The sequence below is a fragment of the Drosophila gunungcola genome, unplaced genomic scaffold (assembly GCF_025200985.1).
Source record: "Drosophila gunungcola strain Sukarami unplaced genomic scaffold, Dgunungcola_SK_2 000001F, whole genome shotgun sequence".
Taxonomy (NCBI): Eukaryota; Metazoa; Arthropoda; class Insecta; order Diptera; family Drosophilidae; genus Drosophila; species Drosophila gunungcola.
Window position 1 is genome coordinate 4,337,817 of NW_026453197.1, and position 22,866 is coordinate 4,360,682.

Genomic DNA, 22,866 nt, shown 5'->3' on the forward strand with positions numbered 1-22,866 from the left:
TTTTACCACCCCAAAGATAAGACGAGTGCAAATTATTTTCAATATTTTTGTTGTATTTGCTTTTATTTGCAATTTAGCTTTCATTTAACTACGTATTTTCCAAAAACATATTGTGAACAACATTTGAATGCGGAAAATGGAAACAAAAACAACAAACATGGCGGTGGAGATGGCAGAATATCATCCAACATACCATAAAATTAAAGGAATATTACAAAGTTCGTAACAAAATAATTTGGTAACAAATTGAAATATCATAAACTATTTACACACAATTATTGGAAATTGCTGATTGGGGCTTAGTTACTGTTTCTCGTTTTTACAATATGTATATGTTTTGCATGTATAAAATATTCTATATAAACTTGGATTTGGGTTGATATTTCCACAATTAGTTCGTGTTCTTTCTCTGGGGTGTGGGGATCTTTTGGTTTATCATAATATATTGAATTGGGAATTCTCAGGCGTGCTCTTGTCAATCCGTTCACTTTCTTTTCAATTTAATAGGGGATTTGGCTAAAAAATAAGGTTTGCTTTGTTATTAAGGTGGCTTGAAAAGTAGAGAAGTTATTACCGCTAAATTTAATTATATATAGGCGTATCCTCTTTAAAGTTTCAGTATTTTCGCTATAAAATTTGTTTGCATGTGTGTGTGTGTGTGTTTTTTTTTGAGTTTTTAAGAGTGTCAACAAATTTAAATTGCTTGGTTTTTGTTTTCATTTGTTTTTTAATCGGAAATAAGATTTGATTATTACAAAAAATTGCTATATATTAGAAGCAAACCTGTTTTTTTTTCAAAAATGTGTTGAGACTTTTTGTCCATCTGCTAGAAGGTTATGCAATGGAATATATGAATTTATCAAGTTTTTTTTTCCGAAACTTTCAAAGAATTTGAGTTGAGAAATTTAAGGCATCTTATAAAATAACTTCAACATATTCCTATCAGATCTGATGAAATTTTCATGGCAAAGTTCCGTTTCCAGAAAGTGTCTAACAATATCTGGGATAATCTATTATTTTTATTCCATATTATTTTGTCGTTATATTTTGGTTTTCACGCTTACAAAATGCCGGCTGATGTATCTGTATCGGTTTAAATTTTGTTAATTATAGTAAGAACATACATATTCATGTATAAATGTATATGCACCTTTATAAATGTGTGTATCCTTTTAGTATATACCATTATCATATATTGAATTACCAGTTCTGTGAATTATGTGCAATACTCTAACATACACACCCTCATCAACTGACCCTTTAAACTTAAGTATTCCTTTTGTCCCCTCCTTGGCTGCGTAGGAGCGTATCTAGTTTTGTTTTTAACTTTATGCTAGTATTAAAAAGTAATATTTCATTTAGGTTTAGCTAATACATAGATCATGTTTGTTTGCCACTTTTTACAAGAAGTGCTTGCGTGTCGTATGTTGCTTTCCATTTATTTTAAATTGTTTGTTCCTCGATGAAGCGCCTCCAGTGCCTTGGCCAACCCCATCCATTTTTTTTTCACACCGGGAAAGGCTTACATTCTCCAGAGTCGTATATATTTTGAAACTAATTTTGAAAAATAACTCTGGATGTGCTCTCAGCCTGCCTTATTTCTAAGCCTTTCCCCTCCTGAATGTTGCTAACAATTTCTTTTAGGTATCTGTATTTGTCGTGCGCTGTTCAAATTTGCTTTCCAAAATTTAGTTATATCACCTTGTATCTCTTATATAAAAAAAAGTACTAGATTTTTGCTTTTATTTCTGTCCTCCACACCGATCTAGCAACTCTGTCCGTCCCGGAAGTCTCACACTCCCCGTGGGGATTCGGTTGTAGTCCGTGGACAGTAGGATGGGCTCTGTGGGTGTGCTTACAGATCAACTAGCTACTCATCAACTCTTACTTACGAGGTGGCGATCGATTTGAATGCAGTGCGGTTCATCATTGTTGGGCGCTAGCTCAGTTTGACAACTGATGATCGACAAATTTAGCATGGTGGTTGGAATTGTAAAAGGAGTGCTCGTTCGGAATGGGCCAGATCAACGTTTCTCATCTCGACATTACGTGTAGGTACTTACAATACTTGAACAATAATTTTGACGCCGTCGACTTTAGCGGGTGGTAGTGGTACAGTGGTGAACAGTATGATCTCATTGGGCAGGGAAATGGAAGATTTCTGGGGTGGAGTGCTGCTGTGTAACTTGATTTGATGGTTCATAAGGCACTGGTAGTTTAAATCGCTATACCTAGACCTGGGTCATCGCATTTGGATCTAATTTGGATCCCGACCCAGTTTGGAGGTCTGTTCGCGGGCAATCCAATAAATACGTTGAACTGCAACCGCGAACTGTGCGCTTTGGCAGGTGTGTGGCATGATATGGTGTGGCAAGGTATCTAGGTCGAAAGTATTGCTGTTGGAAGAAGGTATTCTAAACATGCAATTGGTTGCTAGGCAGTGCGTTTCACTCAAGCTAAGAAAAATATTTCTTAAAAATCACAAAGGTCTGAAAAGTTGTGTTTAAATTGGTTAACTAAGTTAAATGAATAACTTATTACTTTACATGATAAGTTATTAGACTATTCGGTCATGTTTAGAGTTTGGTTAAAGTTTAGGTGTCTAACTAAAATTCCTGGAAGATACATTTTTAATCAGTCACCGAATATATTTTTAAATGAAGAAAAAAGGATTAACAAAACCTATTAACTTATTTAACGTTATCTGGTCTTGAAACGCACTGTTATTTCAAGTGGTAACTTTTCAACTAGAATATAGCCTAGCAGATGGACTGAAGAAAGTATCAAGATTTATACTTTGCGTAGAGGAAGAAACAGGATGGATGCGAGAAAAAGGCATCGGTTTGAGATTAAAGAGATTTCAATCGGTTCACAGTCAACTGTGTGTGTTTGTGAGTGTGTAGATGTGTGCTCGAGTGTGTGTGTGTGTGTGGGTGTGGCTCGACTTAGATTAAGACACATTCACTAAATTATTAAAGCTGACACTTATGTATGTACTTAGTCAATCAATTGCATAACAAATACGAGACCCATGGGGGACCAACAAATGCTGCTGGGTGGCTGCGGACTCCCTTAACTTTTAATTTCCAACTGTTCTACTAGCTTAAATCTTAGGCTTAGACCATTTAATTTAAATTCACATTATTCAAATAAAATCTGATTACACTTAGCTATAGCATTTAAGACACATAAGGCCCCACTTGGCATTGGGCTGCTTCCTTGGTTTGCTCTAACGTTTGCTTTAACCGCCGCTTTTAACGCTCACTTTAACTTTAACCAGCTACTTTTGTGTGCTCCTGTTTCTGTTTCTGTTTCTGTTTCTCTTTCTGTTTGTGTTCGTGTTCGTGTTTGTGTTTGTGTGGCTACCAAATTGATCTGATCATCGAATGGAACATTTACAAATGTGTCATGTGTTTTGGCACTGCTGCATTTGCTTGTATGCCCCCCAAAAATGTACCCAAACCAAATCGACGCGGGGTGGCGACTGAAATCTCTTTAATAGAACCGATCCGTGCTCAGGATGTCCTCCTCGTCCTCCTCCACGATGATCTTGTTGCGGATGGCGTGCGTGACGTCTTCGACCTTGCTCATGGTGGGACTGAGGAACTCCTCGCGCAGGGATCTTGGTGGGTGGGCAAAGGACGTGTCCTGCACGGAGTATCGATACTGGGAGTGGCCGTGTAATTGGGACTGGGACTGTGATTGGGAACGCGACTGACTGGGATGCTGGGGTGCGGCTGTGTACGAATGGGTGTAATGTGATCGGGCCTGGGAATACGACTGCGGCTGGTGCAGCAGTGGATAAAGCTCTTGGCGAGACCGGTGTCCCGGTTCCATGGTGCTCTGCGACGACGAGGACAGCCAGTGGGTGCCCAGGGACGACTGGCGTGGCAGGTAGGACACGGGTGCTCTGTTGCTGGGCAGGGAGGATTGGCGGGGCAGACCCAACGGTCTGGACCTGGCCCTGGACTGTGATTGTGATTGTGATTGTGATTGTGACTGAGACTGCGATTGAGAGTGAGTTTGAAATTGAATTTGAGACTGAGACTGAGACTGAGGCTGAGGCTGGCGGTGTGTCATGTCAAGATCAAAACTATTGTCGCGTGCTTCCATCAAACCTGGCACTCTCGCATCGATCTGATCCCACCCCTATATCCACGATTCCTACATGGCATTAAGCATTCTCCTACTACTCCCACCACCTCTGTGCGGACTGTATTCATCGCGATCGACAACGGTGGCGCCCCGCGGCATATCCCTTGGGTCGTCGATCCGGGTGGAGGGTCCGTAGCGGGAGCTGCTCATCCTCATCTGGGCCTCCTCGCGCTCGAAGTCCGGGTCGTCCAGCAGGCGTCCGCCCCGGGACAGGTGGCCGTGGTGGGAGGCGCCGCTGGGACCGCTCCGCATTGCCGGATACTCGAAGTTACGCTCGTCCAGCAGCTCGTCGCTGTTCAGGTCGTAGTGCATGAGGTCGCGCTCTCGTCGCTCGTATCGTTCCCGCTCGCGGTCCCGCTCGTAGCCACCGCCGCCGATACCGCCACCACCGCCTACTCCGCCGACGCCCACGCCTCCACCGCGCTCCTGGTGGCGAACCGAGGTCGGTTGTCGGCGGCTGTGCTGGTAAGAGGTTCCTCCTGCAAGACGGGCAACACAACAATATGTTAGGAAAGTTGCAATCAATTTAAGGTATTTTAAGGGTAACGAAAAACGGGAAACAAAACCAGAACTAAAGCATTCGAAAAAGGGGGCTATAGGCGAAAGTTGGACGGAGGGAACAGACTAAAGGTCTCCATGTCCTGGAGATTGGTCAATTAGGTGTTTGTGTTCTGTGTCATCTCTAGCTAAAGAACTATTCTAAGAAAACTTATTCTGATTGACTTTGGAATAAAATCCTTTAAATTCTGATCTTAAATGAATTCTTACTTCATGTTATTAAATTTGTTTCATTTACTTAAGTTAATGGTTCTGTAATCGGACTAAATTTTTAAACTTTTTTCGTCTATGTATTTTTCACAGACAATTTTAAATAAGTTTTGTAACAGATATGATATTGTGTATTGCACATTTGTACATTTAAATGAATAGTGGTTAGGAAAAAAAGTTGAATTTAAAAGACTATAAAATTGGATAGTGGTTAGGAACAAAAGGTCAATTTTAAAGACTATAAAATTGATAGTATTGTAGCTACCTGATTACCTAGTTTACTAACAAGAACAAAAATGACTTTCTAATGAAGAGATTTAATAAGAATTGTATAAACTCTTAAATCTAAGGTGTTAATGATAAACAAAACGCTTGGTTAGGTATTCAAAATGGTAATTCAAAAACTTTTTTTTTCGCTGAAAATAAAAAAATAAAAATCAGCAAACGAACAAATCCTGGCGTCAGTTATGCAAGGTGTAAGTTTGGGGGAACAAGGATGATTTCAGGGTAACAGGGCAGTAACAAAGATAAAGATAACCAAAAGTGGAGTGGGTCAAGTTGCACAAATAATGTAACGCAATACACATCACGGGGATTCGGTACTCACTAAACCAGTTCTAAACGATTGGATGATTTGGTTTTGCAACTTGAAATGGTGAAAACATAAGGATCGACAACAACGGAATACATGTACATATTATAACTGAGCTCATTCGGGTGGAGTTGAGCTGATCTAGGAAAACACCCGGAAGAATGTGAGAATCGAGTTGAAGAGGTTGGCGAAGATCGCGTCAGTTTAAAGGCGCACAACGCCCGGTGTAACTAAAAACAAGTACAGAGATCAGTCGGTAAAACGCACGAATGGGTGATCGATTGGATCGATTGGATCGATTGGGTCGATTGATGTCAGATGTTTGAGGAAGCGCTGGGGGCTCTACGATTGCGTGCTTTTCAGTGTTAATCGGTTAGTAGAACTCAACAGAGCAGAGAGGTAATCTTAGTTTTAGCTAACGTTAGTGGGCAATCTATGGGCTCTATGCATCTGTTATCTCGAGCATGGGCGCACACCTCATCCGGATTTCTTGGCAAAGAGTTTTACTTGTGGAGATCGTCGGAGATGTCGGTCGGTGGGTGCTTTTGCTTGTTCCATTTGATTTGGTTTTCATTTTGATTTCAATTCGGAATCGATTGTCTTTTACTTTGTACTGTTGATGTCGCAGTTGTGTTGGTCTTGGTGGTTGTATTTGAACTCGATTTGATCTATAGCATTGTTGTAAAGGGACCGGGTATGTCACGTGCTGTGAATGCTGTAAAGTGTGGTCACAAAAGAACAATAGAAATAAACGAAAAGTTGAGGATACCGGAGATTCTGTATAGATATGTACAAAAGGTGTCTAGAAAGCGGGAGTTGTAAAAATATGCCATGAGCTGTAGCTACATACATACAATCGATGGGTGGAGATGTGGGCCGATATGTATGTCATTTAAGGGGAACCGAAGCTACTTTAAACCTACTTTAAACCTGAGTCTATGTACATACAATAATGTGTAAGAGTTGTACTACAACTGGCTTATATCTTGGGACAAGGTAGTTCTAGCTAAAGCTGTAGGCCTTACAGGACCAATTCAGATCTATCTAAATACTGACTCGGATCTAGAGTAATGTGATACTTAATGAGTTTACGTATATATTATCGGTAAAAAGGAAACGAAACGAAAAGAAACAGTATAAGCGAAATTTACCTTGGTCCCAATCGAACTCCCTATCCCAATCTCGTTCCCGCTCTCTCTCCCACTCGCGAGCCCTCTCCCGCTCCCACTCCAGATCCCTCTCGCGATCCTTGGAGCTGCGATCTCGGTTGAACTCCCGATCCCAGTAATCCCGCTCCCTCTCGCGCTCTCGCTCCCTCTCCCTGCTATCGCGATCGCGCTCCCGACTTCCCTCGCGCTCTCCGCCGGAAATGCCCATCCTGGGATCCTGCTCATCGATAAACTCCTCGCCATCTACTGCTCTCACCACGCCCACGCGGAGGGAGAGAGAGAGCCAGAAGGAGAATCGATTAGTTTAACGGTACAGTCATGGGAATTTGAATTTGAAAAAGACAAATTTTAGAATTGTATTTGTATAATTGTGTTGAGTATGTTGAGAAGCAAATGAAAATTGTTTACTGCTGATCTGATTTCCGGTATATGCATACATACATACATACAGTCACAGTCACCATGTATGCATATACTGATATGTGTTTAATGGGTCGGATTGTAATCGTTTGATTTGAATTGGGGGTGACACAATGGGTGAACTCTGATTTCGATTTCGACTTCGATATTGATATTGATATTGATTGAAATTTCGCAGCTTCTTGGGCATGGGCTGGGACTTGGTGGAATCGCGCAAATGAGAATGGCAATGCGACCGTAAATGAGCCCGATCGGACGGGCAGGTGTGCCTTTACCTGGCGGCGTCGGACCCAGACGCGCGGGATCTGCGGAGGGCGAGGCCTCCTGCGGCAGGGGGCGGGCGATGGGCGGCACTGCTCGAATATCCGGGTGGGTGGCCTTCCAGTAGGTCTGCAAAGGATAATAGATTTTGTTTAGCTTTTGTTGGCCAGTTAATTATTTTATTTAAGAAAGGTTACATGGCTAAGGAAGAGATTTGCCAAACTGATTTGATATTTTATTTATTAAAAATTCTTTATCGAGGACAATTGGATACTTTTAAAACGAAAAAAAAAAAGGTAAATAAATTTGCCGGCTTATTAAGATACTTTTTCATACGAACTTAAGTGAATTACGATTGGTCTGTCACTGAAGACATTTGTAATAATATGCTTTTTTAGATATCGATACCATATCGATCTTTTTTTTCGTATTACAACCCATTGTGCGTATACTTAATATTTGTAAAACAATTATTTATAGGTGTTTTTTCTTTTAAATATCGTGAAGTTAGAGTCTCCTAGCAGGGTACAACAAAATCAGGGCCACTTTAAGCCATTAATGATTGTTGTTGGTAACAAACTCACCTCCAAGTACTCGGCAATGTGCTCGCAGGCGTCTTCCAGCTGATTCTCGTCTAGGATTACATCGAACATATCCGGTGGACACTGGGCTAGCTTCTCGGCGGCGACCATTTGAACGGAGAGGTTTTTCGCCTGCGACTTGCCACGTGATTTGATCAAACGCTGTAAAACCTGTGCAATTGACGGTCGTATCAGTAATTTGAATTCGAGGATTATGCCCAGTGAGGAGCTTACCTTACTACTACTAATCTTTAAGTACACTATTGTTGGCGCTAATGAAGTTTTCGCTAGTTGTGACGGATGATTGATTGTATCACAATCGAGCACGACCAGCTGGAGCGAGCGGGCCAGCTCGAAGATGCGCTCGATCTCCTCCTGCACCTTGCCAAGGCAATCGCTCCGGCTGGAGGATCGCTCCATGATGGCCCGCTTCGAGGGATTGTTCATGATGGAGCGCTTGGCCAGCGAGATGTCGGCCATCACGCGAGTGATGATGATGCGGCCCTCGAAGCGGTGCTTGAGGAAGTCGAAGAGGGCCTTCTGCATCATGTCGGTCACCTCGTAGCCCTTGAGACTGGGCCCCACTAGGACCACCGGGCGCATCGAGGGCACCACGTCGTAGGGACTGGCCGTCTCCTGCTTCTTGAAGAACGGCTTGCGCTTCTCCTTGTTGGCGGACGCCACCGGGGTCTTGCCATGTCGTCCTGGTCCCATGGAATCTGATTCGTCACCTGAGCGTTAGTATCATGGCAAACAGGGCGAGATAATGGCAACGGATGAGCGAGCTTATGATTGGTACGAGCCAGTGCGATCAATCGGTACGAATTGCTTGGCCAATTTAGATATTATCGTAAATACGTAAGACGCATGTGGGTTAGTCTATATATAAACATATATATATATATACAGTAATAGTGTTTCGAATTGTCGCAGGGATTTCCTCTGCCAGCTGTGGGATTTCAGTGTGTGTGTCTTGTGCCAGGAAACTGTGTCGGTTCGTAATTTAAGTTGATTTGAATTTTTGTCTCTTTTGTTTACCGGTCTACGCACCATTTAATGCTGTTCAAATGCCAACTCGAGGGTGAGGTTTCTTCCTAAGATATTTAACTTATTTCTACTCGAATATGAAGTGTTCTATTTGCTTAAACTTTACACAACTCTATTGATAATCAACAACTAGATACAGGATTGAGTTAGTGGGATTTTTCAAACTCCTTTTGGACAGATAACATATAGCGATTATATACGACAAAAACCAGCGTGTTTCAGAGCTAGGAGTAACAATTTTAGGGTTTACAGACAGATGAAAAGTATTTTGGAATGAAAGTGTTTTTGATATCTGAATATATTTCATTTTTTACTTACGAAAATTGAATTGTATGGAATTGATTAGAAAGTTAAAATATAAACCTGGTTAATAACTCTGTTCTGATAAATCAGTTTAATTAAAAGGCTAATCATAAAAAGTTTGTAGAATGACATAAGCTAATCAAAATTAATTAGTTACAATTTGTAGCTTACTGTAAAAGTATTTTATGTATGAAAAATATAATTTTGAAAAACCAAATTCACTGGTTAACTAACTAAGACTTGTTAAAACGAACTTCTTAACCCATTGCGGTTTTATTTAGATATTAATATTTTGATTTTAAATAGTGTCCTGAAAATCTCACTGAAAGAGCTAGCGATAGATTTTGCGATTGAAATGGATTTCTGAGGATCTGATGAGAGACGTGGACAAACCTGTTTTTTTCTTGCGCGGTGTTGTACTGTAGGGATCTTGGGTCGCGTTGTGGTTGTTCATTTTGTTAGTGTTGTCAACCGTTTGTGTTAGATAAAAGAGAGTTTGAGTGCATTTAATAGTGTTCACTTTGGCTAGGCTAATTTACAAGCAGACCATGAACGAGGAGCTTTGATTTAGACAAACTAGGACGGAGAAAATCGTGGCTATCGAAGCAATTGCTATATTAGGTAATAAGTGTGTACTTTTGTGTGTTTACAGTGGTGAATCGTGGAATGGGGGTCAGGCAGTCTAGGCCGATCTGCTGAAGGATTCGGCTTTTCATGCGGGATCTAGGAAGGACTAGCTCTAGGCCGATATATAGACCGTTTGCATTACTAGGGTCGGATTTGCATAGGATTGATTGCCAGGTGAACTCATTGTAGTTAAGCATAAACTTGCACTCGTTTTATGGATGTCGCATGATATAATCAGATCAAACACAAAAGTACGAAATTACGGGAATTTAGCATGGCCCCACTTTTTAGGTTCTGATTTGGTTCGCTTCAAATGAAAATCATAAAACACGCGTCCAATTACAATAAACATCGAGGAGCAAGAGTTTGAGTCGGGCTCTCGGCATCCGTCTGTCGGACCTATGGATGCCCATTAACATACTGGGCCTCCCGGAGGAGGCCCTTCTGTGACGATTTACAAAAGTAAACACATTACATAGAAGACAGCGAAAAAATATATAGATTGAAATTAATTCGATTCACAGAATAGAACAGATACGAAATAAAACCTCGCCCAAAAGAAATCAGGAGAATGAAATGTGTGTCATACCAGGTGTGGGGGGTGTGCTACCTCGAGATGGCTCCGCACCTGCTTGTCCGCCCGCACCAAGATTCCCGCTCGACGAGCCCTTTGTGCCATACAGTCTTGAGGGTCTGGTTTGGTTCTGGAATGGGTTTTGCATATTGATTAGCAGTGGCAATGTTTACACATGCTTATGCAGCCAAATCCAACCTGCATGCGAATGTTGTCTAGCTTAGCGGGGCTGGGTATGAAGCCCACATCACAGCCCTCCTTGACCAGCCGGCCGATCCACCAGTTATTGTCGTACTTCTCTTTGATGTGCAGGAACTCCCGGATCTCGAACGAAACTGCGCCGCCCTGCACCGGGGAATCGTCGTCGATGGCGCCATCGTATGCTACGTTGGTTCGCACAGCGAACGCCACTGGTTTGCTCTGTCATTAGAATAATTTAATTACAAATTTGTTTTACAAAATCTTCAAAAAAATCGCCACAAGCTAGAATTACTTTACCGACACGTTTGAATCTATTGCTCTGTGGTAATTTTTATATATAATATGTAACAATATGCTGATAAACAAATAACCAAAAAACATCGATTAGGTTTTTTTGGAAACTTCAAAATAATATAAATTAATAATTTGTTATGGTGATTTGAAATATGGTGAAAGAAAAAATTTAATGTTATTATTGTATTGGCTCAAAATATTTAAATGTATATCCCTTGAAAAGGTGATCGTTTTTGTTTTAATTATACAATTAATTGTAATTAAACTCGAAAGCTTATTTTGAAAATAAAATTGAACCCACTTATTACAGAAAATTGGAACAAAGTCAATTACAAGATTAATAACGCAATAGTCCAGTAACCTTTTCAATGCGCTTCTTGTTTTTTATGGCGATTTTTTTTAAGATTGACAATAAAGTAACCACTCACCCTCGCTTTATCCAACTGGCTTAAGGCCTGACGTTCCTTTTCTCGCCGAAGCGATTCCTTTTCCTCGTCTAGCGACAGATCGGATGACGGTTGTGAGTAGTTTGAGTCGGCAGAACCCTGTAAGAAAGGCAAGAAAAAGGGGCTGGTAAACAACGGGTTCTGACTAAGTAGGGCTGCATTAAATACGAATAAATGTGCCTTGCCATCTGAAAACCAAAACAAATTAAATTGGCCTTTTGCCAAAAGCCCAGCCCAACCCAACCCAAGTGGCCAAACAATGCAGCGCCCTATGTACGATTTTGATTATTTCTTGTTGCCGCACATAGAGCAACAGTTGGTGGCAAGTACATGGGCAATATATTGGCAATGGAGAACACTGAGTATTTTGACATAGATACAGACCTTCTGTATTTAAATTTTTAAAGCAAATATGATCTGCAGTGCAAAATTCATTATGGAAAACTTGCTCCCATTCCCATTTATTCTTGTCATGAAAATGATATAAATCTTTGGAACTTTCTCGTCAGTTTAAAACAGTGACATTTTAACAAAAAGTCTTCAAAAACTATAGTTTTATGAAAATGGTCCAATTCCCTAATGTCATGTTAAGTTTTAACAAGGTTTTTCTGCCTCAACTGTTAAAATTTGTCGGTTGGCCAAACGGAAATGTCACAGAAAAGTTTGACTACTATTTCAGGATTGGCACACAATTTTACTTAATGCAAACTTTATCTTAAAGCATACAGACTAGGCACATGACATTGAGAAATTGGTCCTTAGTTATTCAAAAACTGCAATGCCTTTTTTTATTTGAAAAAAAAAAACATAAAAAAAGTTCTAACAAAAAAAAAAACTGATATGATATCAGAATTTTGAGTTCCTTTTTTTTTTCTTTTTGTAAAAATTAAACGATAAGAGAAAGGCGTTTAGTCCACCCTACGTTCAACCTTGTTTTTGTTTTACAATGGTCACTAACAACAAAAAAATGAAAACTAAATAAGAACCTATATCCCAATCTTTAACTTTCCATCTACAAAGGTATGGTTATTAAATTAAAAATGTTGTTGCTTAAAAATAGTTTACACATAAAGTTTAATATAATTGAGACTAGTTTTCATCCCATGGATGTTTTCAGCACCTGTGTGAATAGTTTGTTGTATCCACTCTGATAGGAGGGGTATCCAAGGCCAAATCGAGATTCTCGATGTTGGCCACCCTGAACGGAGGGTGCATCCGAGGAAGAGGCGCGCTGCACCATGGGCCTGTCAGCCCGGTAGTCTTCTTCGAACGAAGATATCTTGCCGATGTTTCCGACGACCCGGTGCGAGGACAACAGCAACACCAGCACCACCAGATGGTGCGATGCTGATGATGATGATGATGATGGCTGTGGCGGTGGCGGTGGCTGTGGCGGTGGCTGTGGTGGTGGTGGCTGGTGGCTGGCAAGACGTTGAGCTGGCAATGGTATCGTATGTATGTTCCAAGACTATTTTTACTATCAGCTTTCGGCGAGCTTAGAGTTGGCAACACTAACGTTTCGGGGGGCTATTTTCGTACTTATTAGGAGGAAAAACTGCGTTCTGCACACTTAACACGTTATGAAACCACTGCGAACGGCTTAGATTGCAATCACCACTATGTATGTTGTAAAAATACTATAAAAGCACACTATTTTGGATGCTCAGGCATATACAAAATTTCTATCTCATACTCCACTTTCAACTTGTTTTTTGGCAGGACACAAACATTTAATTATTGCACTTTTGCATATGATTAGCATTGACATTGGCAATATCCTATGGTTAACGACTGTAATCATCGGGTTAGGCGGAATTCGATTTTGACACTGACACAAAAACACCGTTAGCAAGTGTGCGAGTGAGAAAGTCGGCGATGAGGGGGATAGCGACAGAAATCGAGAGAGAGAGAGAGAGAGAGAGGCGATTGTCAAACGGTCTGGAAGCCACAGGCGAAATAACTTTAAATTGTTAACTGGAAGGGATTTCCGCAGCCTTTTCTTGCCTTAATTTCAGCACAATTTTCATATGGCTGTCGAATCAGAATTGATTCCGCATCAGCGGGTATTTGCCCCAGGAAAGTTAAAAATAGGAATTTATGTCAGTGGCGTCGGGTCGCGGTTCTCTGCTCACATCACTTTTTCTAGTATATGCACACAAAATTTACTGGAAAACTCGGGCGGAGAAGGGGGGTTAACAGGCGAATAGGTCGCGAAAACTGATTTTCGTTGAGCGTGGCGGTGTTTTTTTCCCTGTGAAAACCAGCCGAATCCGTCCGTTTTCGAACCCTTTCACTAGCTATGTAAATCCTGTCCCAATTCGTGGGCTATCTTTTACTGGATTTCACTCGATCCACATCCTTTGATTTCAATTCGATTGGGACCCTCGCCTTTCCGACATTCAAACGGTTCTACTCCGCACGCAAACTGAATTGTTTCTGTATGTGGAAGGCGAAAAGTCCACTCCGCTCTGGGAAAATCGTGTAGAGTTTTCTCATCCGCTTCCAGTGCGTAAATGCTCCACTCGGCTACATATATGTATGTATTTGGACATTCCCGCACACACACACCAACCAAGAATGTAAACAAATTCGGTTTTCAAGTGCACATGCTGCAGACTCGTCCCACTGTGCGACTGGAGTTGTTTGTGCTGCAAGGGGTAAGATTTTTCACCCAAAATCTCCATCGAAATGAGCGCGCTGTCATTGCTGGTCAGCGGTATGCCTGGAAAATCGATAGACCCAGTACTTTTCCGGGGGCGAGGGGGTGCAAAAGGGGGTGGCGGCGCGTCCACCTGTTGGCAACACCGACAATCGGCCGCGAGCGCCAAACGCTCCCAAAAGGGTTACAGCTGTTGGTCGCTGGCCACTCATACATAAATATGATTATAGATGTAAGTGCAACAATGCTGAATTTTGGGTTTCACTATGACCCGTTTAGGTGGTGCTTCCTATTTGCCATTATATATTAACTTGGCATACTCTTTTTAGAAAGCCTTTGCACCGAGCGATCAAACGTTTTTAAAAGAAAATCTTTTGAATTCTTAAATTTTGAAGGTAGCCCATAGCAAAGTAATCCAGGCTGTAATCTAATATCTCCTGCTTACTGTTGGTTAAATAATGCATTTGTATTACAGGTAATAATAATATACGCAAATAAATTAAATTTTAAGTGTTTTCAAGAATAATTAATTTTTGCAATAGCTGCAGGGGTATATGAACTTTCCTTTCTTGTTTGCTATTAATTTAGTTCAAGTAAGAAATTGTCAAATACCTACATAAATACCTACACCGTTGTAGTTAATTGGGGGTGCTACAGAAATTACTTGTATTACTTATGTCCATACATATTAATATATTTTGAGGGCGGAAGTCGAATAGATAGTGTTAATAAATAAAAAACTGTTTATACATTAACTTTGTGGATTTTGCGGAATTCCAATCACACTGTGCCCATAACGTAAACATTCCGTTTTCCATTTCCTCACTCAAAGTGACAGGAGGCGAGAGAGCGAGGAGGAGAGAGCGCGATATTACTTCCAGACGAGTGGAGAGAGATTGACAGTTCGGTGGGGCGGAGAGAGCGAAAGAGAGAGGGAGCATGCGCAGGAGCCAATTCTCCACTTTTGCTCGGCGCAGGCGTCGGCTTTCACTGCTTTCTGCTCATTCCCATTATGGGGCTCTCCCCATTTAACCGTTAACGGAGAAGGTCGCGGGCGATGGTCCCCATTCGCGTTTACATATGTACATATGTACTTCCCAAAAGCCGATTCCAAAAACAAAGGGGATCCCCCTTTAATTGCGAATGCGGGGTAGGGGTTGGAGGTTATGGTTCTTGGGTCGATTCTTTGTTTACCTTTCGACTATTGCTCGAAAGCGCCATCAAACTTCGCAATGGGCAAAGTGCCCAACAACTAGTAATGAACTTTGGTTGCCATCGATACCCCAGCGCCACCCACTACCACCCATCCACCCCCCTTTTGTTTGCTAGTTTTTTCTGCGGGTGGGTCAACGCTCTGCTTCTGGATTCCAGTGCAATTGCCCTCCCACAGCCCCTTGACGAATATTTTCATGGTCAGCCCGATTGTTCCCCACTTTTCCGGCTCTGTCGATGACCGCTCGTCAGCGAATTACACACCACCTGCCGTTTGGCATTGCATTGCTGTCAGCGTTTTCAGATGGCTTAAATAACAACGATTGGAATTGCAATATATGCATTAGAAGGACGTTGGGTTTTCCCACAATATACATATTTATTATCTGTGACGATAAAATTACAGGGTAGGCATCACAGATTAATTTGTGTAGCTTATAACTTTCTAGGGGAATTATTACAGTAATTAAGTTTCCATATTTCTTTTTTAAAAGGTTAAATTTAATTATGTTGTCTGCAAATCAAACTATTAAATAATAAAACGTTTTAAGGAATTATTAATTTTTGAAATACATTTTATTTTTCTTAAGTATCTGTGCTGGGTTGTAATGTAATGTGCTCTATATGTAAAGAAGAAGGGGAACCCAAGAGTATTTGTAAAGTGGTTTATGAGTGCCGCAAAAATATCAACATTGACTGGGTTAACGAGCATGCCGTGCAGATTTAAAAGATGAGTAAGGCGAGTGATAGCCTCTTTGGCCCCCAAATTGTCTGTGAGAGAACTAAGAGAGCATAAAAAACCACACGAGAAAGTCATTGAAATACAGTGGGTACTAAAGATTAAATAACCCAAGAAGTATTACAAATATTCATGTGTCAGAAATGCAGAATACAAAAATTAATATGTGAGAATAATAATAGCCTATCAAGGGTATCTTTCAATTATAGAATTGCCTAATACACTTACAATTTCATAAACATTAAATTTAATGATTTAAAAATAAAAAGTTATGCCTTTGAAGATAATTCAGTAAATTATATTAAGTTCAAAAATATAAATCCTTATTTTAAAATCAAAATGGCAAAATGTATAATTTTTAAAGCTTCCATCATCTTTCTTTTTTTTAATTTAGGTATTTTAAAAATGTGACGTTATTAGCTTAAAAATAATTAAGGTTCTTTTAAGCATTATTGCCATATATCTGTTTAATATTGACCTTACTGCTAAGTTACAGCCAAAGAGACAATTTATCTGTTTTAAATGTTAGGCTGCATTGCTTTTCAAAAGTCATACAACTTTATCTGTAATCAACCCTTTCTTTATAAATATAGTCTATCGAAAGCCCTTAATTAATTAACAAAAAAATAAATAAGCATAATGGAATAATGTATATATATAAAATAAAAGTATTCTAAAAAATTTGTCATTATGCTAGATGTCTATGGCAAACACTTTATTGTTTGTATCTAATTATAAGTCTTCTAAGTATTTAACAGATAAATTAAATTTAAAAATAACTTTCTAAAACCGGGTTAGCCATTATCCTAGGCGTATGAGTAACGGTTATGCTCATACGCCTGGTTGCCACTTCGTGACGATACGCACTGTAGGCACTCCGTGTGCATGTATTTAAATGGTCGCGAACGGCCTGACAAGCTGGGCGAGCAGACTGCGAGCGATCGAGTGGATAAAAATATACGGATTCCGCCCGGGCCCGGGGGCAGGGCCGCGCCATTAAAATAGGGGGGTTTATGGGGTGGGGTGGTAGGGGGGGGGGTCTAGCAAGCTGATCTTTCACTTTAACTCACCCGACGGTTCTTGTTCCTGAAGGGCTTGTAGGACTTGCCCTTGTGCTTGGCCCCCAGATGCAGCTTCTTCATGGCGGACAGTTGGAATCACAAACGGAATAGGAATAGAAATCGAAAGGAATCTCGTGCGAATTGTCCCTCCCCAAGTCAATTATGCAATCATTTTTGGAATCGCTCTTAGCGGTCGCGCAGCAAAATAAACAAACACTTAGGCCTTATGGCCATTAATCGTAAAACGGCCAAGAGCCATATCGAATGGGGTCACAATGGGGCAGATTCAGAGTCCGACACATGGCAGCGATTTGATTGCGGCGGACAACGCCATCCTGCAATGGCCGCTCTGCTGGAAAATGTGCACGAATTTGGGGGCTATATAGGCGATCCGAAGGCGCTATCCGCTTGCGACTGCTTTGGCCAGCCAATGTGGAGCAGATCAGAGCGGATTGCGGCGGAGACGAGAGACGAGAAACAAGCGACCGACCGCACTAGACAGCAAATTCGACTGACAATATTTTGGCACCCGCACCACCGCCATCCATTGACAAAAATGCCCGTGCCCGAGAGAGAATCCGCGGCAGATCGCAGAGACTCATTTAGTAATGGGAAATTCAAGAGGTGAATTGCTCGGGAAATGCTTTTCAATAATCTGTTTAATGACGGCTGCAGTAACAATATAAATACACACGACGAGGTGACAATTCTTTGGCTGAGAAATTTACGTATTGCTGTAGTTAAGTGTGATTTTGAAGGAATTTGTGGCCAAAAATAATAATATTACAAATTTAGTTTTGGAACTTTTTTGATCATTTTTAAATTAAAATTTTTAAATTAATATTCAGGGCGGCGTGACACAATTTTTAAAAAGGCATTTAATAGCAATTGGCGATTTAATTCGGCTCCATTACATGCTATTAATATACCTTATCTCACAGATTCTTAAAGAATTTAAAAACAAGTAGCACAAAAAACCAAAAAAAAATGCAGACAAGTATTTAATTCATTTTTTACAAACAAATAAATGTATATTTTGTATAAAAAAGATATCCGTTTGATTTTCTTTTAGAAATTTTCATATTTTTTACCATTCTAATGACAAAGGAAAAACCAAAAGGCATATGCTTTCAAATCGATTTATTTACAATGGTGTTTAAATTCAATTCACAGTTTACACTGTGTCCTGTCCAGCGAATGTCTTCAAATCTAGCCAGCCACTAGTACTGCTGACCCTGGATTCCCTGGTTCAAGCCGCGCAGCTCCTCCATGAGGGCGGCCATTCCGATCCTCTGCTGGAACTGCTGCACCTGCTCCCGGTTGGGGTTGTTCACGTAGAGGGGAACCTGCTCCGTGTAGGCACCGGAGGATCCGTAGCCGGCAGACTGCTGGGCACAAGGAGCTGGGGCCAAGTTGGGCTGGCAGCTGAACAGATAGTTGGTGGGGCAGGGAGGCGCCGGGTAGCCAGGAGCCGAGTATCCAGAGTTCGGGCAGGAAGCACTGGCAAAGGCCACAAGTGCAGAGACGATCAAAGCAACGATCTTCATGATGAATTCTCTGTCTTACAACTGATACTCTAGCACCTGACAGAGGCACTCTTATAGGGTCATGCGTGTGCCAAACTAAAACTCTGCATTTTTTATGTACGCTCCATAAACTGCAGTGCCAGCACATAGCAAGAACATTAAACTGGGTGAGAACTAGTGGCGATTGAGGTTTAGCGGTCTTGCAAACAATTGCCACCCATTATGGCCAAAAATTAATTGTCTCCATGCAGTCTGTCCCCCTTTGGCGCGTAAATCACAAAACAATTAAATAATTGTTTCGAAGTGCTATGCGAAATTTAATTTTATGGACTTTGCTTTTTATTGACCTATTATTTTAGATGACGATTTCGCTTAAAGCTCAAAACTAACATACTGAAAGTGCATTATACATAGGGAAAACCAATAAAAAAGGGATAATTGATACTTTTTTGGAATTAAAGCCACATATTTTAATTAGGAAATAAAATGTTAAGTTCTTTAAACTCTTCAGAAAAAGTTATTTTACTAATAGGGAATGATTTCCCGGAAATCACAGCAAGAAAAAATTTAGTTATTAGCTAGTTTTAATTCTGACTCGAATTTCTAACCTAATAAAATAAAAAAGTTTGTGGTTAGCTAGTCAGTACTGTGGCGACACCTATCGGCGGTTCACAGAACAGATCAGTCGTCTTAGCGAATGCAGCAACCAACCTAATGATATTTTGGAGACTTTCCTGAAGTCTCTTGCATATCGTTTCTTATAGAGAACTCTCCAATCTCCTGTTTTATATTCACGTAATTTTATTAATTTTGTTGTAGATTAATCTTTTTAATACAATAAAATTTTATTAACATTCAAAAGTTCAACAAACTATAACAATAAAGTTTCCAATTGAATAAAATGTTAAAATAAATATGATTAGATGAACGTACAATCGTGTAAAAACGTATTATTTAATAGTTATTTGTTTAATATTAGAATTAAAAAGACCTTTTTTTCCTGTGTAGTATTCTTTACCACAATTGAGCAACAAATTCAAATTTGTGTTGAAAATTTATGCTACTTTGAAGTCATAACTCGTATTAGACCTGCGTCCAGTAATTGAGTCAAAGAATAATACCATAAATTTGTATAGAGAGTTCATAAATTGCAAATTCGTTTTTAAAACGAATATGCAAATGATAATAAATTCAAGTTTTCTGAAACAATACATAAAATACAGTATAAAGAAAATGAAAACGAATAATTGGCTTTAAAATAACTATAAGATTGTTTGCTGTATCCTAATTATTTAATTTTTTAGTGCTTAATATTGTGGCTATAGTTATACAATTTGATCAAAACAAACCGTTTCACATGCGACTGCCTGACAAATCGAATCGAAAGCCCCCTTTAAATTTGATATTGTTTTGGATCTAACGTCGGCCGCAGGTAACTTTCCCCCCAGTAGGAAGGGAGGAGTTAACTTTAATTTGAGAAGGATAGCGACCGCTGGATTGGAACGGGCAATTACGCACATGCACCGCATACTACATACGTACGATTTGAAGATCGGAGAGTGAGGGACCTAAATTTTAATCATAGGCTTTGTGGCGATCGATCGCCTGCCGCTGGCCTTCAAAGTGGGGCACCTTCGTTTTGGGACTGGATGTAGGTTGGTTGTTAGTGCCACGCTGCCGAAAATTCGTGGCATAGCCGTTTTGATTGCCCCCCTCTAACGGTAAACAAATACCTGGCCGATCCAGACATGGCCCCAAGATATACATCTTAACTGGAACTCCAATTGAAGGTGCTTCATGCACTCGCAGGGGGAATATTTTATATTCAATGGCCTTGGGATGTAGCTTAGGTAGGTTTTTTAATTGGTTATTGGCTGAGTAAATGATCAATGAATATTTAGAGACCGACTTTGGTTTATTTACTAACTTATTTATTTAATCTTTAGTTCCCTTTCCCTTTCCCTTCCCCCTTCGTTTTGTTTTTGTTATTGACTACTGCTCCTTTGTGTTCTTTTCAAATTTTTTTTTAGACAATGACCGGAGTTCGGTGGTTTTAATCGGCATTGGCTCGAGCCACCTGCCTTCGCTTAGACAGCGACTAAGTCTGGCCCAGCTGCTCCTGCCTGGGCTCCTCGGTCTGGTCCTGCGGCTGAGCAGGAGGAGGATCCAGAACGTACGCACACATGTGCGTACGCAAACACCGAGGGCAAAAAACAGACAAGCCAATAACATGTCTCGGTACTTAGCGGAAGGTCCGGCGCCGGATCACCATGCTCCTTGGGCGCCCACGGGCGTCATCCTTGTTCATGCACTGACAAAATATTCCCTCTAACAAAATTAGTAAGAGTAAGACAGAGAGGCATTGTCCTATCTTAACCAATCAAATACCGGATATCTAAATTATATTACCTTGAATTCGTAGAAAAATTAATTATAATATTTGAATTATACAAAGAGAAAATCTAAAGAATCCAAATCTATAAAAACTTCACCAAAATTTAAAACTTTTGACTATACGCAAAATGAAATTATATCAAAAAGGCACTCAAGTTTTGCTATATTTTGTTTTTATTTTCCAAGAACCAAAGAATCCAAATCTAAAAAAACTTTTCCAAAATACCTGTTTTATGAATTTAAAAGTTTTTGTTATACACAAACAAATATCTTTTTAAATTATTTATTTTATTTATAATTTTTAAAGCACAGGCAAAAAGGCACTCAAATTTGTCTAACCTTTTTCTTGTCTAACCTTTTTCTTGTTTCATATTAATTTGTAATATTTATTGACGCTTCTTAGCCATAAACTCATAGGTTTTCAGACGATCTATTAGAATTTTGTTTGAGTTGGGATCAGTTATTATGCAATTTAGCAAAGTTTTGGGCCATATTGTAACTGTTATTAATATACAAAGTTAAACCTTTTTCTCTAGGTTAAGTACTTTTAGACCAAGTTCATAATAACATATTGGCTGTTATTTTCTCAGTGGCAGTCGCTGGGCTGCAGCCTAATACTGTTTACTGCGTCTAATTTGATCGGTCATAAAAAAAGTAGAATGAAAGCCCAATGTGTTGCCACTCTGAGCCTGTGGTAATTTAAGACTCTGTTTCCTCGCCACCGCCAACAGCAGTCGTCAATTTTGAGATGGCACGAGGGATCCTGGTCCTCCACTCGCAAACGTTGACGAAATGCCGAGCTTTGTTTTAAATTAAATTTAATTAGCGGAAGCCCGGGCGAACACCTTTCAGGCAGCGGAACGCCAAGGTGCTTGGTCTCTATAATTCATGCCTTCGGATTGGGGCACGTGTCGCGTCTTTGGCCAAAAAACAGGGGCAGCTGCAAAGGATCCGGCAGGCGGGCTAACAAGGCTAACAACAGGGGATAAGGGAGCCGTCAGGGGGCAGCCATTGAGATCCGTGTGCAACCAAACCAGCGCTAACAATGCCGTTATAAGTGGCCCATTAACACGGTGTCAACCGCCATGCAACAGCAATTTCCGTCGCCATTGCCATTTATCGATTTTCAAATTCCATTCAACGCGGATTTCAATGGGCCAGCGGAAGGTGAAGGGAAAGGCGAAGAGGAAGAGGATGGTGCCTACTCCCAGGATATAGTCGCATTGAATGCGATTAATGGGGCCAACTATAATAGTTGCCGGGTGCACGGTGTCCGGATGCTCTGCACAAGGATGTTCGGATGGCTTGTGGGTCACGAACACAATTCGATACCATTTATTTACTAAAACTTTATTCATTGACAGTGAAATGCATTGCAGCTCATCGAAACGAGGCCATTGCAGGAAAGACTTCTCAAAATAGCAGTTTGTATAGGAATGAGAGAATTTTTTGAAATAACGATTAGCTTAAAGAAGTTTTGGTCATGGTGTAATATTTACATTATATTTTACAGAAAACGTTTTGGATGTTGAACATTTAATTAAAATAAATAAATCTCAGTAATCCGATTAAACAATGAGTTAATCAAGATTTTAGAAATATAACATTTCAAATACAATAATGTTATCAATTTAGTTTTTATTATGTAGTAGTTGGAAATAACAACGAAAAGCTTTCAAAAATTAAAAAAAATCCTTGTCATAATGGGTGATTATCTTATGAAAAAAAATGATTTAAATTGTTGAAAAAGTGAAATTACGTAAGTAATTTACACTCCTTAAAAATGGTTCCAAAGTTTATTCGATTTGAAACTTTAAAATACTTTCAGCCAGAGCTT

The 22,866-nt window shown here is 40.2% G+C and overlaps 2 protein-coding genes across 19 annotated transcripts; both read right to left on the reverse strand.

Annotated features, from left to right (window-relative positions):
- Positions 1 to 32: 32 nt before the first annotated feature.
- Positions 33 to 17,615, reverse strand: LOC128263311 (voltage-dependent L-type calcium channel subunit beta-2). Of its 18 annotated transcripts, none has more exons than XM_052998306.1 (10): positions 17,119 to 17,615; positions 11,421 to 11,537; positions 10,696 to 10,917; positions 10,534 to 10,627; positions 8,181 to 8,665; positions 7,950 to 8,117; positions 7,380 to 7,494; positions 6,667 to 6,930; positions 4,169 to 4,634; positions 33 to 3,958 (listed from the first exon to the last, which is right to left on the reverse strand). In XM_052998306.1, exons 1-10 carry the CDS (start codon positions 17,188 to 17,190, stop codon positions 3,496 to 3,498), a joined length of 2,466 nt encoding a protein of 821 aa, XP_052854266.1. In that variant the 5' UTR covers positions 17,191 to 17,615; the 3' UTR covers positions 33 to 3,495. The 18 variants fall into 18 exon arrangements, 16 of the variants coding, with proteins under 16 accessions (XP_052854266.1, XP_052854265.1, XP_052854269.1 ...); XM_052998305.1 differs by lacking the exon at positions 17,119 to 17,615 and adding an exon at positions 12,559 to 13,876 and having other exon boundaries at positions 8,181 to 8,677; positions 10,513 to 10,627; XM_052998298.1 differs by adding an exon at positions 9,690 to 9,725 and having other exon boundaries at positions 3,927 to 4,634.
- Positions 17,616 to 18,232: 617 nt separating this feature from the next.
- Positions 18,233 to 18,693, reverse strand: LOC128263314 (vitelline membrane protein Vm32E). The gene has a single exon (XM_052998312.1). The coding sequence runs from the start codon at positions 18,654 to 18,656 to the stop codon at positions 18,330 to 18,332; it is 327 nt and encodes a 108-aa protein (XP_052854272.1). The 5' UTR covers positions 18,657 to 18,693; the 3' UTR covers positions 18,233 to 18,329.
- Between the last annotated feature and the right edge of the window lie 4,173 nt (positions 18,694 to 22,866).